Raw genomic sequence first — 24,272 nt, 5'->3', positions numbered from 1 at the left:
CCAGCCCATTTAGGGAAACTGGAACAGCGGCGGTGGTCGCCCCAATAAAACAACAACGTGCAGAATGACTTCACCTGATTGGGCCCGTTCGGATCACAATGAGCTATATGGCTGCTGCGCTGTCTCGTGTGGAGAGCGTGGTGAAATTTTATTTCTCTATCGAATAGTTGGTAGTTTTAATTAGTGATAGGTCAGATCCTACAAAAAGAAAGCTTATATTACGGAAAGTCTTTATATTGGGTTAATTGATCGATCGAACGGTTTAGATTGGAACGAAAAAACTCTGCTGAACAGTCACCTCAGTGCTGTCGTCATCCATCTTTTTGAACGATTTCTGAAACTGTTGGAAGCGGCTTCGTCTCTCCTTAAGGTTGGTACCGAAGGTGTACTTCGGCAGCTCAGAGGATTCCCTGCGGGTTTGCTTGGACGGAGATTGTGGGACTTCTGGCTTAGCCAGACGATCCGAGCTCAACCGTGGACTGGCTATGCCAACGGGTTTGCGGTTCGCTTGTTCGTACTCCTCCTTGAGAGTGTTGAAGGTGTCCGTGCGGAATTGATGTGGCCGGTCGAACTCTACTCGGTGAGTGCTGGTGGTAACTGTGTAGATGCGGCCATGATCGGGGTCATATTTCTCGCTTCGGCTTGAATTGACCAAAACGGACTTGTTGCGATCGGGACTACGGTTTTGAACCTTCTTATTAACTGTGCTGTAGCCCATTTCAATCTCCTTTTGTCGAGCCTTGAGATAGCTGTTGTCGGCGGATTTCGATTTGAGTTCCAAAGTTTCAAATGGTGAAGAGCTGCGGTCACGAGTTCTGTGGGATCTTTCCAGTGAAGAAGGAGGTCCGTCCCGACTCCGACGAATGTCTTTACGATCATACGTGGAATAACGCTTCGTAGGGGACGCACTTCTTGCCCGGCTTTTATTTTGTGGTGTCAAGCTGTTTTCTCTATAACTTTTGTGAGATGACGAACTGTATTCCGGATTCATCGTTTCCAATAATGAATCCCTTGATCCGGATTTTTTCTTCCTAGTAATTGACTTCATTTTATCTTCATCATCCAACTTACAGTTGATACCAATATCACGGAACTTTGGCGCGATCGTACCATCCGAAGAATTGGAGTCTTTTCGAACATTTTTCTTTGAGTCATGCCTGAACAAGCTTTTCTCAAATCGCTTGATGAAACTTTCAACTTTCTGAACAGGTTTCGATGATTTCAGCGACTTTTTGCGAAATGTGCGATTGTCAACGACAACCGGAATGTTCTCTTCTGATGTCAGGTCGGTGTTTTTAGAGTACGGTGGATCATAAACGTTATCATGAGATTTGTCTGCGAATTATCAAATGTTTGAAAACTGTATCACAAATAGAAAGAAATAAAATTTACAATACCTTTATTTTTCTTTTTGGTATAAGTACTGGTTCTGGCCTTCTCATCCTCCAGCTCATTGATCGTAAACGTATCGCTACGGCTGATGGCATTCGCCGCACGTCGACTATCTTCCTGATCCACCTTGGTGAATGTATTTTTCCTTAGTATTCCTGTCGGCTTTTTGGGTACCGTATCGTACTTGTCCACGTAGACGATTATCGGTGCCGGCGATTCTTTTCCGTACTTCGATTCTCGCTTCAGGGTTGCTGAAATGCTGCCCCGTCGACTGGAACCACTGTCTCGTCTGATGTTGCCGTAGGTATCATTGTTGAAGCGTTCTCGTTCAGAGTCGGTCCCACGGCGATCCACCGTGTTCCGATCACTGATAATACTTCGAGCGGGTTTGGTAGGTTTCGTGTTGCGACGGTCATTGGAGTGACCGTTGTTGGTCAAATTGTTGCGAATGTTGCGCAGGAAGGACATTTTTGTAGCTGAGATGTTTCGGAAATTAGTGAAATGAAATTTATCGGAAATCGTTTGGAATGTGGAACACTGTTTATTTTTGAAATTTTTAAATTGGAAGGTAAGTTATTTAAGGTACCTCAGATGTACTCATCATATCCCTACAGCACTGCGTAAAAATTGGCCCAGAAACCGTAGAGAGTTATAAATTTCTTCAATTATAAAGCTTTTTTTTCTAAAGAATTTGTTCTATTGAAGTAGCGCTGTTCCACGCTCTTCCCATTTTTAAATGTGATGAGTAACTATAGAGCAAGGTGGGTGTCCAATTTTTTGCAGATTTGGCAAATTTGATGAAGGAGTAGACCGATGAATAAATAAAAAAAATAAATATTATAAAAAGGGAATCAGGTCCCCGCAAATTATAAGATTTCATACGCTGTCGAATTTCATAACAACGCACATCTAATGGGAAATTCCATAAATTTAAAGGAATTTCAGTTGGCACCTTTCTACTTACATCAAGCGATTTTTAGAAAATGGGATCAACTCCCCCAAATAATTTAAAATTCTAATTATGACAACACGTTACGAGATCACGTCTCTACAATCTTTCCTACTTATAAACATATAAATAAACATACTCTACTAACTAGTTCTCTCCATACATGAAACTGATTTTTTAGTAGCCTCAGCTTTCCATGCTGAGTGTTTCCAAAGTTAAAATATCTTTATTAAAATAGCAGATTTTTCAAATTGTAATATAAGTTTTAATCCAAGTAGTCACCGTAGTCATTTTCGAGATAAAAAAATAAGATATCTCCATATTTTTGACGTAACAAAGAATATGAATTCCTCTTTCAAATGCCGTATAAACATATTTTTTTGGTCTGCCCTAAATGGAGATATCAACTTTTGAGAAAAATGTAATTTTGACAGGAAAACGAATATACTTTTAATCGGAAAAAGATATTGAGCATATTTATACATTAAAAGTTGCATTTTTTTAGCTTTAAAAGTCACCCAAAGATGACTTTTCCGAAAAATCGAAAATAAAAAAAATAAATCAAAAATACTGTTTTTAGAGGAACACCCTAATCCAATTAGTTAAAATTGCTCTAAATCAACCAACTTAAGAGCTACAGAAAAAGCTTTTTTGGCAAAATTTATTGAAATAGGCTGCGCTACATCTTTGTAGAACATGACATGTCAGTATTCCGAGAAATGAAAAAAAATATTTTCTAATCATCTTTATATGATGGGTCACCCTTTTTTTGATAGCACCATAATGATGGCCGTACTATTCCGAACAATTTTGTAGAACAACATTTTTTCTCTAAATAATATAGTTTTGGCGTGAAGTGCATCTTTCCGAGTAAAACTGTATCATGGACCATAGTGCACTGGTGTATGTCAGATCTCAAATAGGTAACAGAAATCATAGCGAATGAAGCTCTCGTCAATATCAATGACATCACTCCATCGATCGGAATATTTTCCAAGTTAGCATTCGAAACATCTACAGTGAACTCTCCTTTACTCGATACTGAAAGGACCATCGAGTTAGCAAGGTATCGAGATATGGAAATCATTCATATTTGGCCGAATAGTTTAAATTTGTTTCCTTATAAAGTGAAGTGAGAAGTGAGATGTTCAGAGTGAATAGTGAACAGCGAGAACTGAGAAGTGAGCAATGAGATGTTCGAAATGAGTACAGAGTAGTGAGAAGTGAGTACTAAGAAACGGAAGCGAGTATTGAGTAGTGTGATGTGTGCAGTAACATGTGAATACGGTAATATCCTGATTTTACCACCCCTTGGTGAATTTTGGGGTGATAAAATAGGAAATGTAACAAAACCGAAAAAAAAAGAAAATTTCAATTTTTTTTTATTAATTTTACAAATATGAATTAGTTTATGCCTTGGAGACAATTGAATAATGACAAGTAGGCAAAGCCGTGTTGTCGATGACAGTTCTATTCTGTTGTCACGTATTTTATGTATATTAGAAAATTAATTCACCAATATATGAATTTAAAAAAATGAACACTAAATACGTACAGGGCATCGTTTGCTGCTATTGCCGTTTGCCGCGGATATTGTGGGAGTCCCAGGTATCTGGTTCAAGCTTTAGTTAGCAACGATGGCATTTCTCGACCTTCTACTGCCTGAGTAGTTAGTACGAATAAGAGCGTCCTTGTGAAGTTTTGCTGTACCTGTTATGATTAACTAGTACTCCCCATCCCCTACACTTTCTGAAGCAACATTTCTTGCTTCAGAAGTAAATCCTTTTTGTAGTACTAGCGTGGGAGTAGCCAGGATTTCGAGAAGGGGGGAGCAACTTTTTTGGTCTTCTAAATCGTAGTTTTATAGTAGTTTTATAAAAACACATGAATATTAACACATGAAACCAAATCCAAACCAAATCGAAACAATAATGATTAAAACAATTATGGATTTAAAAATGCGTGATTTATTACTCATCAGATATTTTTAAATAAAGTGAGAAAAACATTAACGAACTTAGTATTCAGAAAGAATATAAAATCGGCTATAACAATTATTATAAAAATCCTGTATTCTTCCATAAGTTTAAGAAAACTAGAACCATACATCTGAATTCCTAAACAAATCATCTCTGAAATAATATTTATTATAAAATAGGCAGAAAAATCAATATGCAAGCTTTCTCCAGGAATTCCTTCGATAATTGCTCCTGGCATCCTATCCGAAACTCTATCAGGGATTCTTTAGGAATGCCTCCAGCAACTTCTTCGGCAGTGTCTCCAGGAATTCCACCATACATTTTGCCGGGAATTGATCCGAAAATTCCACCACTATTAACTCCAAGAAAATCTTCGCGAACTTCTTTTTAAGTTCTGCAGAATTCCCTGCAATAATTCAAATTATTTCGTGCTGTTTCCCATAATTTTTAAGAATGATAATACAGTCCCATCCCGATTTTGGCAACACCTGTTTTTGTCTACCCCCGATTTTGGCAACACCCGTTTTTGGCAACATTTTCTTCCCGATTTTGGCAACAACCTCGCGAATTTTTTTTTATTACTTTTAAGAGCTAAAACCTTTTTGCCTTTCTCGTATACTAAGTATACGTAAAGGCTATAATTTCACTCCAAAACCAAACTTTTGATAGAAGGCTCGGAGACCCATAGTGTTATATACCAATCGACTCAGCTCGACGAATTGAGGTGATGTCTGTTTGTGTGTATGTATGTATGTGTGTGTGTGTGTGTATGTGTGTATGTGTACAAATTTTGTAGACACACTTTTTGGAACTTAGCATTACCCGATTTACTCGCAACAAGTTGCATTCGACGGGGAATGCGGTCCCATTGTTTGCTATTGAAAAATCATTGTTTTTTCCCAAGGGTCCCCCATTGGAAAAAAAATTCAAAATCGATTTTTTTTCTAGTATGGTGGAATTGCATAGTAATTAATGCAAAAACATGCAAAAAGATAGAAAATATGCGATCTATCCCCCTAGAGTGCTTTTTTGACCTTTCCTATGTGATTTTTTCAGTACATTTTACGATGCACGAGAAAGGCATCATCGCCGCTAGGTGGATTAATCTGGGTTTATTAATATGTAAAAGGATAAACAAAACCAAAAGTGAATGTCATTAAGGTTTATATGCGTATTATGGGCTCTGCAGTGGGCACTTTTTCTGAAATAGCGAACCATCACTCGTATCACCGCTTATTGCAAACAATTTCTATTGAAACTTTACTACTCTTCACGTTTTTCATGTCCCTATTCACACTACCCTAATCTAACCAGCCCGCCGTAGAATGTCGTATTTTTGGCATTCTCCCTGATTTTGTCGTCGACAAGCTGCGTCACACCGTTGTACATAGTACAACACCCATTAAGCGAAGCCCGCTGTTTACATCACAATGTAACCGATACTGCAAGAGTGATCCAGGAGCAAGCAAGCCCCAGTATGTTTAATTGCTAGTGATTAGCACATTCGATTTTCTGAATGCGCTTTCTTTTCTGGTATCAGCGAGAAACTGTAATTTTATCATTTTATCCGTCTTTTTGCTACATTTCCGTATACCTAGATAATAAGCAACAATTTTATTTCAAACAGTCTTATTGTTTAAAATTGACAATGTTGGCTTTCCCAGTTTCCAGATGTGTCAATTGCATAACGATCCTTTTGATTCCAGTATATTTGCCTACAGTTCAACAGTAATGGTAAGAGTTTGGTAACATGTAACCGTGAGGCTCTCGCTCGAGTGTTCTGTTTGTGATGGCGAAGTATCAGAAGTGGAGTACCTCCTGTAAAGTTCCCTTAAGATCGCTGGTTCAATTCTAAATGCTTCGATAAACGAGTGATGCGTCACATGTGGTTTTATTATTATTTTTTCAGCCTAAGGCCGGAGTGGCCTCTGCGGTACATAACAGTCGTCTCCGTCTACTGCTGTACGTTACCAGTAACGCAGTCTACGGAGGGTCCGTAAATCGTCTTCCACCTGATCCATCCACCTTGATCGCTGCACACATCGCCTTCTTGTGCCTGTCGGACCGTTGTAGAGAACCATTTTTACTCCAAGTGCGCGGTGGTCCACCACAAGCGTGGTCCAGATCTCGTGTCCGATTTTTTCAACCACCTTGATTTTGTCGCCAGGATAGTCGTTGTCTTCTTTTGAGACTACTTCGTCTTCAACGTGTTAATGACTAGTCCGATCTGCTTTGCTTCCCTCTTCAGTCTGATGTAGGATTCTTCCATCTTTTCAAAGTTATAATAATAAAAGTAGTGTATAGAGAACTGGAGTGCGATGACCTGCAGCGAGCACCAGTTTGTCCGTAGGTTAACTGCTGTCAAGTGTCATAGGTGACATGTCGCAAATGGTCTTCCAGCTTCCACTTGGCTACACTGTCACTCGTATTGTAAGGTGCACATTGTGCTCATGGATCAATCAATGCCGCCTGAAATATTCCTGGATTGAGTGCAAGAGACCGACTAGTGCAAAGGGATTTGGTTTTAGTGAATCGAGTGTAGCTAACTCATACTCACACTACATTGGATACGCTGGACCAACATGCAGAATGGAGATTTCCGTTACCATTTTCTAAAACAATGGAACGTTTATGCCTGGCGTTTTTTCCTTAATGCCAGCGAAAATTATGCACAGAACTTTACTCTTAATCACACCGACCACAAGAAAGTTTTCCTCCATCAAAATCCATTATATAAGAATTTGAAATTTGTAGCACATTCTATTTAATTTATATAGTGAATTATGAAAAAATAAACATTTTTGGTGGACTAAAATTTATATGAGATGTTAGATTAAAGTCAGCAATTCAATGGACTACAATATAAACGTTTTTTTTCTATAAGCATTTTTTTGTTGTTGTAAGGACGTGGCCGACGCTATTGTTAATTTCAAATAATATTTATTATTAAATTTGTGTTATTGTTAATTTCAAATAATATTTATTATTAAATTTGTGTTATTAAATGGTCTGATTAGTTACATTATCGTTTGATTACCATTCTTGAGTTTGTTTCAATTTTGTTTGAACTTCAATCTCCAAGTTATGAATAATATCGCAAAAATGTCAATTATGATGCACGTGCATCATTAAAGCACACTCCACATACTTTGTAGTACATATTCTAAGTATTTGGCTTCAATCATGCAAACAAAAAAAATTGAAATTTTGTATGAAATTTTTTTCCCGTTTTTGGCAACATCCCCATTTTGGCAACATTAAAATCCGGTCGTGTTGCCAAAATCGGTAAGGGACTGTATTCCGTGGAAATTCCGCAGAATTGCCAGTAAACATTCCTGAAAATTTCACGAAAAATCTTCGAATTTCTTGTGTGAATTCCATAAAATTTTCCGTGAATTGTTTCGAATAATTTCTTGTGAAAATTTCAAAGAATTTCTCCAGGAATTCCACCGGAAATTTATACAGAAATTATACCGAAAATGAAATCAACAATGGAATTTTAGGAGGAATTCCTAGATTAATTCGCAATGAAATCCTGATAGAATTCCGGTGGAAACTTCAAGATTTCCACTGGGAGATCCTCCAGGAGTTTCTCCGAAAATTCCTCCAGGAATTCTTCCAGGAGTTCCACCGGTATTTCCACCAAGAATTTCTCTAGGATTTCCTTCGAGAATTATTCCGGTAGTTCTATCGGCAGTTCCTCTGAAAATTCTTCCGGGAATTTCGACAGAATTGGAATTTATTTAGGCTTCTTCAGGAATTTATATAGAGAATTTCTCTGCGAGCTCCTCAGGGAATTCTCCGGGAGGTCCTCTGATGATGATAATGGTCCAGCTGCAAACCCCAAGAAAGATTTCAGCTAGACGAGATTTGTCTATAAGATGAAATCTCTTGTTTCCGAGAATGCTTCTGGTAGTTTCCCCGGGGTTCCTTTGAAAATTCTTCCGGGAGTTTCTTCAGAAATTCTTTCAGAAAATTCCTTCGAGAGTTCCTCCGGGAATTCCACCAGCAATTCATCCGGGAGTTTCTCCGGAAATTCCTCCGGGAGTTCTACCAGAAGCTATTCAAGGAAATTCCTCCCAAAGTTCTTCCGATAGTTTCTCTGGGAGCTCATCCGGGAGGTCCTCTAAAAATTCTTCTAGGAGTTCCTCCTGAAAATCCTCCGGGAGTTCTTACGGGAGATCTGACGGGAGCTCCTCCGGCAGTTCCTTCAAGAATTACTCCGGGAGATCCACTAGCATTTTCTACGATAATCCCTCCGGGAGTTTCACCGGCAGTTTCTCCGGGTGTTTCTCTGAAAAGGAACTCCCGGAGGAACTCCCAGAGTAATTTCCGGAGGAACTCCCGGGGGATTTTCTATAGGAATGTCCGAAGAAATTATCAGAGGAATTCTCGGAGGAACTTCCGGAGGAATTTATTGAAGAACTACAGGAAGAATTTCCTGAAAAAAAATTCCTGAAAAGAAAATCCTGGAGGAACTCTCGTAAGAATTCTAGGATGAACTCCCAAAGGAACTTCCGTAATAATTCCAGGAGGACCTCCTGGAAGAATTCTTAAAAGAACCTCCCGGAGGAATTCCCGTAAGAACTCCCAGAGAAATTCTCCGAGGAACTTCTGGAGGAATTTGTAGATAATTAGATAATGTAGGATTCCTGGAAAAAACCCTATTTGAATTCCCGAAGGAACTACTGGTGGAACTTCAGAGGAACATCCGGTGGAATACCCTAGAGGAAGAGAAAAAATATTTCTGAAGGAACTTCCGAAATCCCATTTCCCGTGAAATTCCTGCCAAATATCGTACAAGAATTCCCTGTGAAGTTCCTGGAGGTATTACCGGAGAATTTCTTGGAAAAACTCCTGGAAGAACTCCCGGAGGCACACACAAGCACTTCCGGAGGAATTCCCACATGGAAGTCCTGAAATAATTCTTAGAGAAGTTCCTAAATGAATTTCCGAAAAAATATCTGAAGGAATTCCCAGAAAAATACCAGGAGGAATTAATGCAGAAATTCCCATATGAAATCCTGAAAGTATTCCCAGATGAATTGCTGAAGAAAATCATTGCGGATTGTTTCGAAGAAATTTCTGGAAGAACTCTTGGCAGATATCCGAGTAAATTTCGAGTGTAGTCTGGAAGGAATTCTAGTACACTTCCGCGGAAAATCTCTCAGAGGAATTCCTGAAGGAATTCCTAGAGAAGTACCTGAAGAAGCTCCCGAAAAAATACCTGTAAGAATTTCTGGGGAAATACTTGGACGAATTCCAGTAGAAATTCATGAAGATATTTCTAGAGGATTTCTTGAAGGATATTCTGAAGTAATTGCGAAAAGAATTCCAGATTGGAATGCTAGATGATTTAGCTATTGAATGTTTGGAGGTATTCCTGGAAAATTTCCTGGAAGTAATCCCGGAGGAATTAAAGGAAGAGTTCCGAGAGGAATGCCCGGAGAAGTTCCTAGAAGAATTTCCGAAGAAATTTCTTCTAGATTTACAAGTGAAATTATGGAGCTAAATCGGAGTATTTCCGTCATTAATTTTTGAAGAAACTTCTGGTAGAATTCTTGACGGAACTCTCGAATGCATGCCTGAAGGAAATGCCGGATTATTCCTGAAGAGAGAATAGCCGAAGAAATATCTAGAAGTAAATCTTGGAGAGAAGAAAAGAAATCTTCAAGGAATTTCCTCGTGAATTTCTTAAAAAAATTTAGGAGGGAGGGGGGGTTTCTAGATATAGAGAAATTACAATTACATGATAAGGATTTTCGAAAGATTTTCAGGGATTTTTTTAATTTGTGGATAACTTTCCGGAGGAATTCAGAAGTTCCCAGGGGAGCTTCTAGAAGGATTTCAAGGAGAATTTTTGAGCCCTAAATGTTTCGAATTGTTTTGAACTTTCATATATTATGGATATATTATGCCCTAATAAGTTTTGGGAATTTTTTTGAATTTCAACCACCTATTTCTGTAAGGTACCCCGGGGCAAGTGAATATACGGGGTAAGTGGATACTATGGCTGCCGATTAATCGGTGAACGTTTTTAATTGTAACAATGTTTTAGAAAGATGAAGTTCCTAAATTCATCATTGATGTGAAAAGTGAATATTTCGAGCAATTAAATAAATAAGTGATACCGTCGTGCGGGGCTTCTTTTGATTCCGGGGGCTACTTTGGATTTTTGATTTTTTGAAAAAAATAAACGCAAAAAATACCAAATTTGTAACAGAAAGTTGCCGTCCAACTATCAACAAGACACCCGATTGGTGATAATGGCAATTTTATAGTAATTTTCGTTATAATTCTTGTTTTAAAATGTCCAAAGTAGCCCCTGATTTTTCAAAAGAAGCCCCGCACGACGGTATCAAAAACGATTTAAAACTTTCGATTAAAGCAAAAAACCGGCAATTTTCACTTTCCCTTGATTTTTAACATACATGGGGTGGGACATATTTGAACAAAATTTTCGATAGATCTATTTTACCTGTTTTAAGATTGTTGTCTAGTGAAAAATAACTTCGACACTCATATATCATATGGATCTGAATCAAATGCAGTTGATATCGTTGGTTTAGTTGTTAAGAAGTAGTGTACAGTTGATTTACCAAATGTGTATTTTACTTTCTGAAAATTATCTCCCTCATGGAAAAGAGCAATGGTTATAACTATGCAGAATTTTTCGTTTACGATGCAAACAATCTATTTATTCTACAATAGATCAACAGGTTTTGTCTTGTATTTTATTATTTTTAAACTTCGCATCAGATTAACAGATTTTTAGATAAAAAAAATTCTTTATACATAAATTTGTCATTTCATTTGATTACAAATTTAAAACATCGCCTGAATAAAAACGTTCCTTCTCAAGTTCTAATTTGTGTAATAAATTGTGTTGAACAGAGAAACATTCATTCGAAAAGTGAACAAAGATTTGCTTATCTCTTCCATATAACACATTTGGTAAGAAAGTAAGCTAATGTAATGCCAGACAACAGACAATTAAACAGTAAACCGGCTGTTGTCTTGTTTTTATATCTGCTAACAGTGTAATCCCTTTCATTTGCCAAAAACAAAAGTCTGACAAGCAATAAACCTCCATCCATGATCTGAAATACTACGACTCAGAAATTACATGAACATTATATCTACATTCTTCAAATTAGTTTCGTTCGACAGTATAGAGCAGAATAGGTCCCACTTGCCCCGCTTGAAGGAGTAAGTGGGTCCCACAGTTAAGTTTATTTATGTCACTACCAATATTTTGGTACCGAATAAATGGCTTACAACACGTCTACACTTCAACAACGGAAGCATATAATGATGTATCCGTGGTTAATGTCCTGAAATACCCTGTTTTCTAAGTATGCGTCAGCGATTTTGCTGAACTAGCGTTTTTTTTAGGTCCCACTTGCCCCGGAGTACCTTATATGATTGGATCGTAAAGTGCACATGTTTGAGGGAATTCATTTCAGTACCCGTTTCCAATCTTTCCACTCTGCCCCCTCTGGCTACGCCCTTGAGTACTAGTCTTCTTAACAAAAAGGGCACCATAACGGAGCATGAGATCTGATCAAATTATTCGAAGTACTACTTGATCAACATCCCCGGCTGGGTGAGGGATAGAGGATGAAGAACACACACACATGAATTAGTTTATGCCTTGGAAAAAGGCTTTCGAAAAGGCTTAAACATCCTTGACAGGTACTCAGAAATGATTTACAATAAACCATAGGCGGTGAAAGTTTTTTCATGAAAATCATTGTTGCTTGCGGTATTATTTACAAAAATAAAAAGAATGACTAAAATTTTCAAATTTTTTTTGGGGGTGACAAAATTGAGTCGAAAACGTGACAAAATCGGGACGTGATAAAATCAGGTCGAAAACGTGACAAAATCGGGTCGACACTGTAGTGGGAAGTGAGACATGCGAAGTGAGATGTCATTGTTGCAAAGTGAGGATAATAGGATATGAGTAGTAAAATCAACAGAAGCAAGGGGTGAGCAATGAGAGATGATAATTGGGTAGCGAGAAGTGAGATTTTGAGTAGTGAGAAGTGAGTAGAGGGATATAAAACATAAAGAAGAAGGAGACACAAGAAGGAAGGTGAAAAATCGTTTCTTACTTCTCATTCCTAGGCTGTCAGTTTTCACTTTTTACTGCTCGCTTCTCACAACTACCTTCCCACTTCTTATTTCCCACAACATACTTCACACTTTTCTTTTCTCATTTCTCTCTCCCCACTATTCGCTTCTCACTTTGCACTTTTCACTATTCAATTTTCACTTCGCACATCTCACTTTTACTACTACTTCGCACTACTAATTTCGCACTTCTAACCTCTCACTTCTCATTTCTCACTTCCCATTACTCACTTCTAGAATTGCTCACTGCTCACTTTAAACTTTTCACTTCTAACTATTTATTTCTCACTTCTCACTATTCATTTCTCACTTCTCACTCCATACTTCTTATTTTTCATTTCTCACTTATACCTCCTTATATCTCACTTCTGACTTCTCATTTCTCACTTATTACTTTTTCTTCTGACATCTAACTTTTCCTTCTAATTTTTCACTTCTCACTTCGAATTTCTCGCTTCTAACTTTGCACTTCCCATTCCTCAATTGCCACTACTCACTTCTCATTTCACACTTCTAACCCCCTATTTTTTCTTTCTCACTTTTCACTTCACACATCTCACTTCTCACTTCATACTTCTCATTTTCTCTTTTCACTTCTCACTTATTCTTTCTTATATCTCACTTCTGACTTCCCCTTTCTCATCTATCACTTTTCACTTCTAACTTCTTAATATATCGTGCATGTAACTGTTTCAGACATCATCGAGTTAGCGAGGTAAAAATACTTCGGAAAATTACTTCGACTTAGAGAATATCAGTAAAGGGAAATATCGACTTACAGAGGGAACGCAGTATGTCAGATTTAAGGGATTTTGAATTTCATCGAGTAAGGGAAAATATCGAGTTACAGAACATCGAGTTAGAGAGAGTTCACTGTACTTTTTTCTCGCAGGCCTGAGGGCGAATTTTCAAAACCCTACTCAATGCTGTAAGTGCCAAAAGTGGGGTCATGGAACCAAACATTGCTACATGGATGCTAAATGCATGACTTGTGGTGGATCCTCTCACGCCAAAGATGGCTGTTCTGTGAGAGAAGATTTTAATGTGCCAATTGTGGGGGCAATCACAAGTCCAATTTCTGGGAATGCTCTTCACACTTCACGCTGCAGGCAGGCAAAATTTCATTTCTGAAAATTTACCGACGATGAATGATTTTCATACCCATTCTTCAACGGAAAATAACGATCGTTCTTACGATTCAGGTAGCATGACTGCTTCCGATTTTGATTTTCTAACCGAACAATTGCATCAATTGATGCAATTTTCAAACTAAATACCAAAACTGAAGCCTTTGTTCAGGTTGGTATCAAATCCAAACAAAAAAATTTTTTGACTTGGTTTCAATGGACCCAAATATTTTTTTGAAAATTTTAAACTGGAATGCCCGCTCTTTAAAGGGTAAGGAACATAAATTATATCTGAAACCTATTCAAAACCTGGACTCTTCATCAAAAGAATCCAAATAATTTTATTTACATAAATGATCGGTTTGATAGCGTCTGTGGTGGGGTCGCCATTGTCATTAATAGACGTATCAAACATAAATTATATTCTTCATTTGAAACCAAAGTTTTTGAATCCTTCGGAGTTTCTGTTTAAACAAATTTTGCACAATTCTCTTTTTGCTGCCTACTTGCATTTCCAGTGCAATGGGCAGCAACGGAATTTGTTGAGAGCTGATCTTCAAATTCTAACTCGCAAATCCAAATATTTCATAATTGATGACTTCAATGCGAAACACCATGGAATAATGCTCAAAAAAATTAGAACGGTAAAATTTTATTTGAAGATTGTTCTGCGGAATATTATACTATTCAATATCCAAATGGAAAAGGCTCAAAAACTTGCTCAGCAGTTCGAGAGTGCCCATAATTTTAGTCTAGATCTCACTAGTCCAATTGAGGATCAGATTACACGGAGCTTCGAAGATATCCTCAATCAAGAGAATGTGTTTTACCCTTCGTTGGGAACTAATCTGGATGAAGTGAGATCTATTACTAGAAAATTTAAAAGCCCCGGGTGATGATGGTATTTTGACATACTTATCAAAAGTCGATTGTTATATAACACTATGGGTCTCCGAGGCTTCTATAATAAGTTACAACTTTTGTTGTAAGAGAAAGGCAAAAACAAATCATTCAAACCGCGTAGGTATGTAGGGATACGGTTCCTGGGAAAACGGTTTGATTTTCTTATTTTTTGTGATTTTTAGCAGTAAGAACGCATATTAGATGTACGAAATTGGCGTTGTATTTCTTTCTTTTGAGGTAAGATGAATATAGCACAGTGAGATGGAAATGGGAACAGTTCCCTTATATCACCACATCAACCCAACACACTTTACTTAAAGTGAGTCACATGTATGCATAAATATGCATCGATTTGTACAACGGTATTTACATTTGCATGCACAGTCTGGTTCGTTTCAGCACTTAACCCATTTATCTATATCACAAATCACACATTGCCCTCGACAGTCCTGTCCACAAACAAACACACTCGCTCCCTGCACAGTGAAACTTTACAACCGAACTGCGATGCAGCTACGACCGACCGGAGCATCAACAGTTTCCAACTGCCTCCAGATTTGCAAACAAATCACCTCGCGACCAGTAATTCCAAGCGACTTCCGATTCTTGAAAATGCATCCCATGTGGAACCTACCATCAGAAAACGAACCTCGCTAAGTTTTTTTTGTTGTTGTTGTTGTTGATATCCAAGTCTTCCGCAATCCGATCGATGCACTACCGCGACGAGCGCACCATAAATCCACTTCCTCCCGTTGAGCAAATGACAACTCTGCTGGACGTTGCTGCGCGGGTAATGACTATGGCACCGGCTCAACGGAAGAGTTCACACAGCATCTTGAGTCCATTAGCGTTCAGGTCGCCACGTTGACCTTGAGTCGCTCACCGTCGATTATAAAAGTGCTTCAGCCGGGACTGACCATATGGTGCGGCTCGGCTGCGGTTTCATTTCCTTGAATGATAGGAACAATGAAGGCACAACCTCGGCGGGTGACAACCGTTCTCAGGACAGTGAAGGTCGAATCCGGAGATGTCGTTTGATGACCTCTGCCGGTTGGGGACACCGAGCCACAGATATGATTAGAAGACGACGGTCGGTGACACTCGAAACACCTCAGACCGTTCGAAGCACACAACACTTACTAGTGAGGCGTGATCGAAAGCTGCTGCGTGACGCCTCTGGCTGGCTGACTGTCTCGTGCGGCGGTGGACAGATTAGCGGAGGAGTTGTTTTCATTTTTTTTTTGCTTACACTCTTCCGTTATGGCGCTAAGGCTTGTAACTTGACGACGAGGGGCGCACCAATTGTAAGGGCAGGTATCGCAAGATATGATTTTAAACTTCCTCCTAATGAGATTAGTACTGGATGATCTTGATCTTACTAAATATTCAACAATATTCGAAAACAATTGTGAAATCCCCTCATCTCTCATTACTCAACAAACAAGACTAACCGACTGATTTGGAAGTTATCGTACGAATCAGCGGACATACAAAGTCATTACGAACAGCGTGGTCTCTTTACATACGCCGGTTTCAATCTAAGATGTAGCTAGAGGAGGGCCAGTGGCCTGAGATTGTTATTTGACTATTTAAAAAATTTCCAGAAATAGTACACAATATAATGAAGTTGTGAATACTTTTATTTGCTAATATCTGGTACATGCATTCATATACACAAACTATGCTTTAATCTGCATATGATAGCTCAGACTTTTACAACAAGTTTAGATCTGCATGTCGTATGATTATTTATTTATTCAGACTAAGGCCGAAGTGGCCTGTGCGGTATATAAGAGTCTTCTCCATTCGGCTCGGTCCATGGCTACACGTCGCCAACCACGCAGTCTACGGAGGGTCCGCAAGTCATCCTCCACCTGATCGATCCACCTTGCCCGCTGCGCACCTCGCCTTCTTGTACCCGTCGGATCGTTGTCGAGAACCATTTTCACCGGGTTACTGTCCGACATTCTGGCTACGTGCCCGGCCCATCGCAGTCGTCCGATTTTCGCGGTGTGAACGATGGATGGTTCTCCCAACAGCTGATGCAATTCGTGGTTCATTCGCCTCCTCCACGTACCGTCCGCCATCTGCACCCCACCATAGATGGTACGCAGCACTTTCCTTTCGAAAACTCCAAGTGCGCGTTGGTCCTCCACGAGCATCGTCCAGGTCTCGTGTCCGTAGAGGACTACCGGTCTAATTAGCGTTTTGTAGATTGTCAGTTTGGTACGGCGGCGAACTCTATTCGATCGGAGCGTCTTGCGGAGTCCAAAGTACGTACGATTTCCAGCCACTATGCGTCTCCGAATTTCTCTGCTGGTGTCATTTTCGGCAGTCACCAGTGAGCCCAAGTACACAAATTCTTCTACCACCTCGATTTCGTCACCACCGATGCAAACTCGCGGTGGGTGGCTCACATTGTCTTCTCTTGAACCTCTTCCTATCATGTACTTCGTCTTCGACGTGTTGATGACTAGTCCGATCCGCTTAGCTTCCCTCTTCAGTCTGATGTAGGCTTCCTCCATCTTCTCAAAGTTACGTGCCATAATATCTTTGTCGTCGGCGAAACCAAATAGCTGGATGGACTTATTGAAAATTGTACCACTCGTGTTAATCCCTGCTCTTCGTATTACACCTTCCAAAGCGATGTTGAATAGCAAACACGAAAGACCATCACCTTGCCGTAACCCTCTGCGGGTTTCGAAGGGACTCGAGAATGCCCCTGAAACTCGAACTACGCACATCACCCGATCCATCGTCGCTTTGATCAACCGTGTCAGTTTATCCGGAAAACCGTGTTCGTGCATTAGCTGCCATAGCTGGTCCCGATCGATTGTATCATATGCGGCTTTGAAGTCGATGAATAGATGATATGTGGGCACGTTGTATTCGCGGCATTTCTGCAGTACTTGGCGAATGGCAAACACCTGGTCTGTGGTGGAGCGTTCGCCCATAAAATCCGCCTGGCACTGCCCACGAACTCCATTGCAATTGGTGCTAGTCGATGGCATAAAATGTGGAAGAGTATCTTGTAGGCGGCATTCAGCAATGTGATTGCGCGGTAGTTGCTACAATCCAGCTTATCGCCCTTTTGTAGATGGGACACACGACACCTTCCATCCACTCCTGCGGCAAAACTTCCTCCTCCCAAATCTTGGTAATGACCCAGTGCAGCGCTCTAGCCAGTGCCTCACCACCGTGTTTAAATAGCTCTCCTGGTAGTTGGTCAACCCCAGGGGCTTTGTTGTTCTTGAGCCGGCCAATCTCCTCCTGGATTTCCTGGAGATCCGGAGCCGGTAGAATTGTGTCCTGCGCGCGTTCTCCCAGGTCCATCACCATATCGCCATCTTCGTCTGCCACATCGCCATTCAGGTGTTCTTCGTAGTGCTGCCGCCACCTTTGGATCACCTCACGCTCGTTCGTAAGAAGGTTCCCGTTTATGTCCTTACACATATCGGGCTGTGGCACGTGGCCCTTACGTGAACGGTTTAACTTCTCATAGAACTTTCGTGTGTTATTAGCGCGGTACAGTTGCTCCGTTTCTTCACGGTCTCGATCTTCCTGCTGGCGCTTTTTCCTCCGGAAAATCGAGTTTTGTCTGTTCCGCGCCTGTTTATATCGTGCCTCGTTCGCCCTCGTGCGGTGTTGCAGCAATCTCGCCCATGCTGCATTCTTCTTTTCCACTAACTGCTCACATTCGCCGTCATACCAGTCGTTTCTCTGATCCGGGGCAACGTGCCAAGTGCAGCGGTTGCGGTGCTACCAATGGCGGATCGAATATCTCTCCAGCCATCTTCAAGAGATGCTGCGCCTAGCTGCTCTTCCGTTGGAAGTGCCACTTCCAGCTGCTGCGCGTATTCTTGGGCTAGTCTACCGTCTTGTAGCCGCCCAATGTTAAGCCGCGGCGTCCGACTTCGACGCGTGTTGTACACCGTCGAGAGTTTTGAGCGCAGGTATACTGCAACGAGGTAGTGGTCGGATTCAATATTCGCACTGCGGTAAGTGCGGACGTTCGTGATGTCGGAGAAAATTTTACCGTAGATTAGAATGTGGTCGATTTGGTTTTCCGTTTCTTGGTTAGGTGATCTCCATGTGGCCTTGTGGATATTTTTGCGGGGAAAGAAGGTGCTTCGGACTACCATTCCGCGGGAGGCTGCGAAGTTTATGCATCGTTGGCCGTTGTCATTCGATACGGTGTGCAGACTATCCGGTCCGATGACCGGTCTATACATTTCCTCCCTTCCTACCTGTGCGTTCATGTCACCGATGACGATTTTAACGTCCCGCAGTGCGCATCCATCGTATGTCTGCTCCAGCTGTGCGTAGAACGCTTCTTTCTCGTCGTCGGGTCTCCCTTCGAGTGGGCAGTGCACGTTGATGATGCTATTGTTGAATATAGTAATTGAAGAAAGCAACGATTTTGGTTTAGTGAAGGTTAAGTGTCATAGGACAGGATGGAATACTCCTGCAAAACAAAATCCTACATTTTCGCACGGATTGTTTTAAATGTTATTTCACATGTAGTTTCAAAAGCTTCATCGAAACTTTTTTCCAGAGTACACTATCAACGCCTTACACAATTTTTTGTTTACTTATAACTTTGGCAATTAATTATGGAGGAACTGTGAAATCAGGATCAACCTATGTCTTAATAGCGATCTGTCGAATAATTTTACGCGTGTCAACTTTTTCCTGCATCCGATTGATTTAATCCAGTGGCCATCCTCAGTACCAATCATATGAGTGAGTCTATGAAGAAGAAAACTGAGAAAGGCGTTCTATGCTTTGAATAATCATGTCACCGCAGCCAGCTTGTCCCTATTCTCAACTCTAAAATGGGAGCTGAGTACGAACCTTTTCCTGGTTTGCGTCTTCTCTCATTTACTTCATAAGCATTCAATTACGCTACAATGACGCTGACTGAAAGATCTACCAGCTTCTCCTACCTAACTTGTTAGAAACTCACAATCTTGACTCCTTTCCCGAGGTCACTCATGCCATCCTGGATGCTGCCCAGGTTTTCATCCCGCTTTCAGATAGGGGTCAAAGCTGTGACAGCCAGGAGAAAGGTTCTCCACATAACCATCACCTTATGGTATGTGGCCTGGAAGCCTACAATGAGAAGTGTCACTGTCAGTGCCAAATCACTATAAGAGACGACCACAAACAACTTCAGAACTATAAGGGAAAATTAATGCGCTCAGTGGAAAGACAAGGTCTTCCTCCATATATCTCGACATCGATGGAAGCATTGTCTCCGTTCCTCCCGAAGTAGCCTATACCCTTGGTAAATATTTTGCAACGCAAATTTCCCTAAACGGCTATCCCCCTGAACTTCAAAAGCTCGATTGCTTCAAAAAATCAAACCCTGGAGGGACGTTCTCCAGAAGGTTTTCAAAGTTGATGGGGACTTATTCAAGAATATTCTAGCATTCATACACATTTTCTCTCCCGTCAGTTTTTTCAATAACTCTGCATCACGAACCTGACGACAACCAGAACGCGAATCCGAACCCAAGCAGCAATTTGCACCGTCCATCACTGGACCTTGTCGGATGGCTTCACTATGTTGGTCGGGATAAGTATCCGCAGACAAGTGGCTCCAGCCTCAAGTTAAACGATCAACTCAATCCCATCCGGAAACTTATAAAGGTCATCTTCATCTATCGAGGGCTCACATTTCTTAGAGATAAACTTACACCAATTATAAAACATCAAGGCAATAAAGATTTTTAAAAAATATCCCTCATTTTAGAGCGGTTCAAATCAACTACAGGTCCAGGATCAACCTGATCAAAAACTCCCCAACACCGTATAGGACAATCAACAGGGCTACCGGTTACCGAATCGGAGAAGAGCCGATCTATATCAGACAGCTAAATGGGATAGAACTGACATGCCCCACACGCAGAGAACTCTTCAACATCGTCTTTCCTGCTTGCAATCAGTGCCTGTACAAAGCATCTGAACACCCGCCGAGACCACGTGCGCTGAAAAGGGGGTCCTACCGTTGCGCCACCATTTGCTAGCTGTCGAAAAGCCGCCGCGTATGCTTCCGTCACCTGCAACAATTACCGGATCTCTCTCCTTGTGCAAAGAGATTGAATTCAGAATCCAGCAAGAGTAAGGTGGCCGGCGCCGCTCGCTCCATGGTCGCCTCACTGTTTCCTTAAACTTGTCCCCCTTCAACTCAGCGTAGTTTTAGCTGAGGTCACGACAGTTTTCTTTACCTCCATCACCCCTTTAGATAAGTGTGTATCCATTCTGTCGGCTTCAGCCAATGCAGTGTAATGCACGTCAAACACCACAGGATCCAAAGTACCCTCGCAACCGAGCCACATTTTATTGGATTCTGGAGCATTGTGGAATTCCTGAGAACACGGCCGCCGATCTGCAGGCTGGAGCAGGATCCACACAACCTCATGGGGTCCTAACCCCAGTGTTGAGGATGGCAGCGGACTGTACTGCGCTGGTGTGCCTCGGTGGGTGCTCGCGTTCCTCTCGGGAACCGAGCGAGTGGGAGCAGGACCCTTGCGTTCCTTCCCGGGATGGCTTCGCCTCATGAAGCCACGGGGGTGGGTTGAGCTGGACTAGCGCCCTGGCTAGCAGCAACCGATTAACTCTTAGCCTTGATAAAGGCTAATTATTTCAATTAACTCTGTTGGTGGGACTGGAAGGGCAGTGGGTGGAAGCAAACACGGGAACTCAACTTAAACAACTATATTCATTTTCTTCTCCATACTTCAACACTTTACTGCCATAAGGCAGCTTCTTCTTCTTCTTCTTGTTGCTACTCGGCTCGTCGCGGCTTCGTTAGTACCCGGTCGGCAGCCAGCTTGCGATCAAGCCGTCTCGCTCGGGCTCGGCTCACTGCGCTGTTCTCGATGCTTCGATGGTTTGCTGCTGCTTCTGCTGTCGCTCCCGTGGTCGAATGAAAACTGAACGCCAGCTTGTTGTCGTGCCTCCGTATATGTATACGAAAAGTTGCCGGTGACGCTGGAACGGGTGGGCTCTCGATGTGGACAATTTTGATGGGCGGAGCCTCGTGTGATGCAAATTTGGTCTTCTTCATCAGACGCTGCGGCTAGACTTTCAGTTCGGTTGGGAATGAACTGAACATACTCCCCCAGGCAAAATGTGGAATTTGTGGAAGTAAGCTCATTATCTATTATAGGCAAAGGCGCAAGTTTGTGTATGGGTCGTCTATATGTACCAGTTTTAGTTTTAACGTCTACCACTCTTACCAGGTTATCTGTTCCAGGATGCACTGTCTCCACTATTCCCAATTTCCAGCATTGCGGGGGCAAATTGTCATCTTTCAGCACAACAATCATACCCGGTTTTACGTTGTTCTTCTGTTTGGTCCACTTTCCGCGCACTTGTAGCTCGTTGAGGTATTCTCTCGACCATCGCTTCCAGAAATGTTCTCGAAGCTGTTGGATGTACTGCCAGTGGGATAATCGATTTGTCGGAACACCCTCTACAGATGGCTCCGGAATAGCTAATAACGGTCGATTAATGATGAAATGGCCAGGGGTCAAAGCTTCTGGTTCCGTCGGGTCGTTAGATAGGGAATATAATGGTCTCGAGTTGAGGATTGCTTCTATCTGGCACAATAGGGTGGATAGTCCGGAAAGCGTTAAAGAGGTTGTCTGGTAAACCTTTTTCAGCACTGTTTTCACACTTTTCACGCCGGCCTCCCAAAGTCCCCCGAAGTGTGGGGCGTTTGGGGGTATTGTCCTCCATTCGATCTGCTTCGCTTGACAATATTCAAAGATCTTCTTCTGGGTAGCCTCCTGCTGAAACAGCTGATATAACTCATTCAACGCAGATCTCGCTCCGATGAAGTTTGTGCCATTGTCACTGAACATCAGCTTTGGATATCCTCGCCTGGATACGAATCGTTGAAGGGCGGCCATGAACGAATCCGTTGACAAATCTTCGACGGCCTCCAAATGAATGGCTTTCGTCACCATGCACAGGAAAACACAGATGTACCCTTTAACTGGAACTGCTCGTCGCACCGATTGCTTGACGAAAATGGGACCTGCAAAGTCAAGTCCTACCCTCTCAAAGACTGGTGCTGGAGTAATCCGACTTGGTGGTAAATCTCCCATCTGCTGATCGATAGTAATGGGTTTGGTTCTAAAACAGGTTACACAGTTTCTCAGAACCTTTCGAATCGTTGATCTTGCGTTGATCAACCAGAACTGTTGTCGTAAAAGATAATGCACACTGGTACAACCAGCATGGTAGTTTTCTCGATGAACTTCAGCAATCAATCTGTGCACAATGGGATTCTTGTTAGGTAGGATTAACTGATGCTTCACTCCAAATGGGAGCTGAGAATGACTCAGCCGACCACCAACTCGCAGCAAATCTCCTTCCAAAAACGGCTTCAAATTATTAAGACGATGATTAGGAACATTTGGTCTCACACACTCAATTTCCTTGGAGAATTTCCTGGTGCTGGATTGCTCCGACTATAACGTTTGAAGCGGTTCGAAGTTTTGGAATGGTAAGGTACCTAGATTTCAAACGATCTTCCTTCTCCTTTCTAGCGTTCGACAGGAACCGAAGCATGTAGGCTGTGTCTTCCGAAATGAAGCGAACTTGATTAATAGCGGGAACTCGTTGTATTTCATCACCGATAGTGCAGCCATGTCTGCTTTCAGCTCCGGTATTTCACATTCCTGAAGCGATTTTGGCCGTTCTTCTCGATAGTCGATGATGCGTAGATAGGATTTCTTTCTTTCCATTCCACCATTGGTCGTTATCAATCAAGTCGTTGGCGGACTGTCCTCGAGAGACTGTATCAGCGGGATTAGGATCCGTACGAACATACTTCCAATTGTAGCGATCGTTGGGCGTAATTTCTGCAACTCTATGGCGGACGGAAACTTGAAGATTGCAAAGAGGTTTACGCAACCATGCCAACACAACTTGGCCAACTCAGACCATAAGACAATGGAAGGAAATTCATCTTCAAAGCTGCCTCTACCTTGGTAATCAGTCTTGATAGAAGAAAAGCAGCTAGTAATTCCTTTCTTGGGATTGTCAGAGGGGAAATGGGTGCTATTTTTGACTTAGCACTGACTAGTCTAAGTGATGCGGTTCCATCAGAACATATTGACCGAACATACACGCAAGCTCCATATGCTCGTTGCGAGGCGTCCGCGAAACCATGCAGCTCGTAGCTAACGGCATGGGATAGTAACACTTGACGTGGGATATGGATTTGCTCCGACGATGGCAATGCTGCTAGAAATTTTCTCCACTCCTCCAGAAGGCTGCCATCTAATGTATCATCCCATTTCAGTTTACTAATCCACAACTTTTGCATGACTATTTTAGCCAACACGACTACAGGAGAAATTAGCCCAAGAGGATCATAAATCTTGGCGATTTCGGATAGTACCTGACGCTTAGTGGGTCGGTTGACCTGGGATGGAACTGGTAAGCAGAACAAGAACTCGTCAGTTGAAGGATTCCACATCAATCCTAACGTCTTAATTACTTCGTTGACCTCACTTTCACTGAACGAAACACACCTATCTCTATCGTCGCTAGCAATAGGGGACAGTAATGGGCCGGTATTGGATGACCACTTATGAAGGTGCATACCGCCAGCCTTTAATAGGGCTATCAGTTGATCTCGAATTTTACACGCCTGGTGAAAGTCATCAGAACCGAAAAGAGCGTCATCAATGTAGATATTCTTCTCGACGACCAAAGAAGCCAGCGGAAAACTTTCTCGTTCATCACGTGCAAGCTGCAGAAGAGCCC

The 24,272-nt window shown here is 41.6% G+C and overlaps 2 protein-coding genes across 4 annotated transcripts in view; both read right to left on the bottom strand.

The window, feature by feature from the left end:
* LOC134211429 (four and a half LIM domains protein 2-like) overlaps positions 1–24,272 on the bottom strand; it is a 589,158-nt gene that overhangs the window by 481,826 nt on the left and 83,060 nt on the right. The gene's annotated exons all lie outside the window — the stretch shown is intronic.
* On the bottom strand, positions 125–15,769 carry LOC134215667 (uncharacterized). 3 transcript variants are annotated; one of them, XM_062694802.1, is made up of 3 exons: positions 15,136–15,769; positions 1,398–1,868; positions 125–1,335 (listed from the first exon to the last, which is right to left on the bottom strand). In XM_062694802.1, the coding sequence occupies exons 2-3, from the start codon at positions 1,858–1,860 to the stop codon at positions 263–265; spliced, it is 1,536 nt and encodes a 511-aa protein (XP_062550786.1). In that variant the 5' UTR covers positions 1,861–1,868; positions 15,136–15,769; the 3' UTR covers positions 125–262. The 3 variants fall into 3 exon arrangements, with proteins under 3 accessions (XP_062550786.1, XP_062550785.1, XP_062550787.1); XM_062694801.1 differs by having other exon boundaries at positions 15,121–15,766; XM_062694803.1 differs by lacking the exon at positions 15,136–15,769 and adding an exon at positions 14,857–15,028.

Source organism: Armigeres subalbatus, chromosome 2 (assembly GCF_024139115.2).
Source record: "Armigeres subalbatus isolate Guangzhou_Male chromosome 2, GZ_Asu_2, whole genome shotgun sequence".
NCBI lineage: Eukaryota > Metazoa > Arthropoda > Insecta > Diptera > Culicidae > Armigeres > Armigeres subalbatus.
This window is presented reverse-complemented; position numbering and strand designations above follow the sequence as displayed.